Raw genomic sequence first — 3,508 nt, forward strand, 5'->3', positions numbered from 1 at the left:
GCGGGGCGGCGGGGCCGAGGCGGCGGCATGAGCCAGAGTGAGGTGTCGCCGTGCGCGGCGCCGCCGCCGCCCCCCAGCCAGCGGGTGTTCCAGGAGGCGGTGCGGCGCGGCAACACCAAGGAGCTGCAGTCGCTGCTGCAGAACATGACGAACTGCGAGTTCAACGTCAACTCCTTCGGGCCCGAGGGGCAGACGGCGCTGCACCAGTCCGTCATCGACGGCAACCTCGAGCTCGTCAAGCTCCTGGTCAAGTTCGGCGCCGACATCCGCCTGGCTAACCGCGACGGCTGGAGCGCCCTGCACATCGCTGCCTTCGGGGGCCACCAGGACATCGTCCTCTACCTGATCACCAAGGCCAAATACTCCGCCGGCGCTCGGTGATGCCGGGGCTGCTCCCCCCGCTCCGCTCGCCCGGTGATGCCGAGACCGCTCGCCCGGTGATGCCGGGTCCCCCCCAGCCCGCGCTCCCCCGGTGATGCCGGGGACCCTCCCCGCTCCCCCGGCCGCCAGAGCTGCTCCCGCCCCCGCCCGGGGGGGGTTTGGCGAAGATTTGGGGCCCCACGCAGAACACGCCACCGCTTTTACATTTTTAAATTTTTTGGTTGGTTGGTTGTTTTTTTTTTTTAATCTTCCAAGGGTTGTTTCCTACTGTAACGTGTTTTTTTTTTTTTTCTCCATCTACCTCGGCTGCACTCACAGTATTCACGGTTTCAGTTTGACATCTGGGCAGATGCTTTAACACCCCCCGTTCCCTCTCCGCTAATATTTAATCCCCCTCCCCGCCCCCTTCGCTCCCGGCCCTCCCATTTAAAGTGTTCTGGCTCAGAAACGAATTCATTTCAACGCCCCCCAAAAGCCACCCCGCAGACCCCCACTGGTGCTGGGGTCCCCTCTCTGCTGCCAGCCCCGGCCCCTTCCATGGGCTGGGGCTTCCGGCGCCTTTCCTGGCGAGGAAGAGCAGGAAAGTCTTCTTCCTCTCCAAGATTCTCCCAGTGTTTGCTCACCGCTGACTTTTTTTTTGTCGAGGCAACTTCGTTGGATTATGACAGATGTGGCTTTCTCACCCCGATTGCTCCTGGGTTTGGTTGATTTTGTGTTGGGTTTTCTGCTTTGGTTCTTCCTTGAGTGTCCGAAGAAAGTCTGCGTCCTCACCCGCTCCACGAGTCTGTTTAGCACGCGTGAGATCCCAGGAAAAGACATTGAGTCCTTGTGGTTTTGTGTGTAAAGGGGGATTAGCAAATCCTGGACTGTTTTTTTTTTTTTTTTTCTTTTTAAAAAAAAGTGAAATAAACTCTAGAGGCAGAGGATTTGCTTTTGCACAGAAAAGGGGCACGAGCGCTCTCTGCTGCCTACAGAGATGCTGGAAAACTACTGAAAAAAGTTTGGGAACGTCTATTTTTTTTCTTTTGGTGAAACTTGGATAACACTTCTCAATGCAGAACGATTCACTTGACGTATGTACACTCACCCGCCTTTTATAGGAGATATATATCCCACCGTGTATATCTTTATAAAGGAAAGGGAGGAAGCAGAGCGAGCCACCCGAAGGCGCATTTTGAAGTGACTGCACGTATAATCGCAAATGCTGCTTTTTTATTGCTATGGCACAAGAACATCCATTTGGAAAACGCGGAAAAGTTCAGAAGTCTCCTTTCTCCTGCTGGTCTTTCAGCCCTCTTCTCCTTGTCTGCACTAAAGCCATCCACATCACTGCCGTCTCCCCGCTCCTCCCTCTCTTGCTCCCTGCATCCAAACCACTCTGATTAAAAAGAGAAAATAGTTACCTGCTGGTTTATTGGGGTTGTGTCCTACCTATTTATCATGTCTGTATATATTTGTGGGTGAAGATTGTGAGCCTGGTTTTGTTTGAAGCTGGTGGTGAGTGTTTCAAAAATATGGTTTGGGATATATGCTTTTTTTGTTCTTTTTTTCTTTTCCTAGTCTTAAAATGAAAAAAAAAAACAAAACTAGAGTCTGCCCTGATTATTTCCCATTGCACTGAATATTCTGCTTTGTCTCTGATGGTTTCACCTGCAGTTGTTTGCATTTTGTTGGGTTTTTTGTTTGTTTTTTGTTCCTTGTCCAATTCAACAATTTGAGATGATTTCAAAAGCTCCAGATTTAAAGAAGAAAAAGAGGAAAAAAAGCCCTGTCAAAAGTGTCTCCTGTTAATGCTGTAATTTGCAAGGAACTGCTTGGCCGAAGTCTTTCTGTGAGCATGGAAGGGGGTGTCCAGCACTTCCACTGGTGCTTCTGTGCGATGGTTACCGGGTGGGAACGAGACCTTTCCTAGTGAGGTTTTATCATTCTTACCAGATGGTTGCACATTTTTTATTTTTTTTTTTTTACGTAAATGGATTTGCCACAATGAAATGTCATAACATTTATGACATGATATTAAAAAGTGTATTGTAAAGCCAAGTTCTAGATGGATTTTTAAAAAGAAATCTTGGTTATAAACCCAGTCTAAAGGGAGCTCTGTCCAGTGTTGTAAAGACAACATGATGTAACCCATATTTATATTTTTATAAAATACCTATTAAGACTGTGAATCTCCTGTGTGAATTGCTGGGTGAGTTGTTTAAGAAAAGCATTGTTCCTTTCCAGCCTCCTGGAGCTTTAGACACGCTGAGATTTTTGGGAAACTGTACGTCGGGGAAGGGGGTTTGCTCTGAAATTGTGAGTTGATGTATTTTTACATCCCTTTGTATTTTACTGAGAAGCTGCTGCCCTTCCTAGTCCCTAGAGTTTCAATTTTCTATGCAACCCCCACACCCCCATCTCTCTTGATCCTGAGAAGTAAAAGGGATGCAGATTGATTCAAATTGAAATGAGGGTCCCCCCATCCCCCTTGTTGGCTCATCATGCTGCTGACCCTTCACGCCAAAACGGGGAGTACAAGAAAAAAACCAGAAAGAGGCAGGTGGGGGAGGCTCTTTCATGCATGACTGGTTGCCTTCCAGCAGTCATCTTTTTAATTATTATTATTATTTTTGTAAGAAGAATATATTGATAATGTCAGTGAAATAAGCAGACATTGAAGCTGATGCACAGATTGCTCCAGAAAGGAGTTTTTCTGTAGATTTTTCTTTAGATGCGAATGCCTTTTTTAATTATGTTAATTAATGTTAAGAATTTTTAGGCTTATATTGAAGCTGTATGTGGGTCACTATATGATCATTTCTAACTGGATGAAGTCTGTACAGTACAGCATATTCCTGAGTGTATGATATAGACGTGTAGCTCCAGAGTGCGAAATTTATAAATAAATTTTTCATTGATCTTTTTATAAAAAAAAACCAAAAAACCAAGACTGTTTTGTTTGTTCTTTTCCACATGGTTCTTGCTATGGTGTTTCCTGTGCTGGGGTGTGGCTGGCTGGGACCCCAGGTGTCCCTTGTGGCGTCAAAGCTGCAGCTGGTCCGGGTTCGGCTGCACCCCTGGAGGGGGGGAAGGCTGGGGTGGATCTGGGGAGAAGTGTGGGTCCTTCCCACAGGCTGGAGGAAGT

General features: G+C 47.4%; 1 protein-coding gene across 1 annotated transcript; it reads left to right on the plus strand.

Annotated features, from left to right (window-relative positions):
- Positions 1 to 6: 6 nt before the first annotated feature.
- NRARP (NOTCH regulated ankyrin repeat protein) lies at positions 7 to 3,307 on the plus strand. The gene has a single exon (XM_015644486.1). It carries the CDS (start codon positions 28 to 30, stop codon positions 379 to 381), a length of 354 nt encoding a protein of 117 aa, XP_015499972.1. The 5' UTR covers positions 7 to 27; the 3' UTR covers positions 382 to 3,307.
- Positions 3,308 to 3,508: the final 201 nt, after the last annotated feature.

The sequence above is a fragment of the Parus major genome, chromosome 17 (assembly GCF_001522545.3).
Source record: "Parus major isolate Abel chromosome 17, Parus_major1.1, whole genome shotgun sequence".
NCBI classification, from domain to species: domain Eukaryota; kingdom Metazoa; phylum Chordata; class Aves; order Passeriformes; family Paridae; genus Parus; species Parus major.

Bases quoted from the DNA above. Each gene is read 5' to 3' on its own strand.
- NRARP (XM_015644486.1), top strand. From the start codon at position 28: ATGAGCCAGAGTGAGGTGTCGCCGTGCGCGGCGCCGCCGCCGCCCCCC.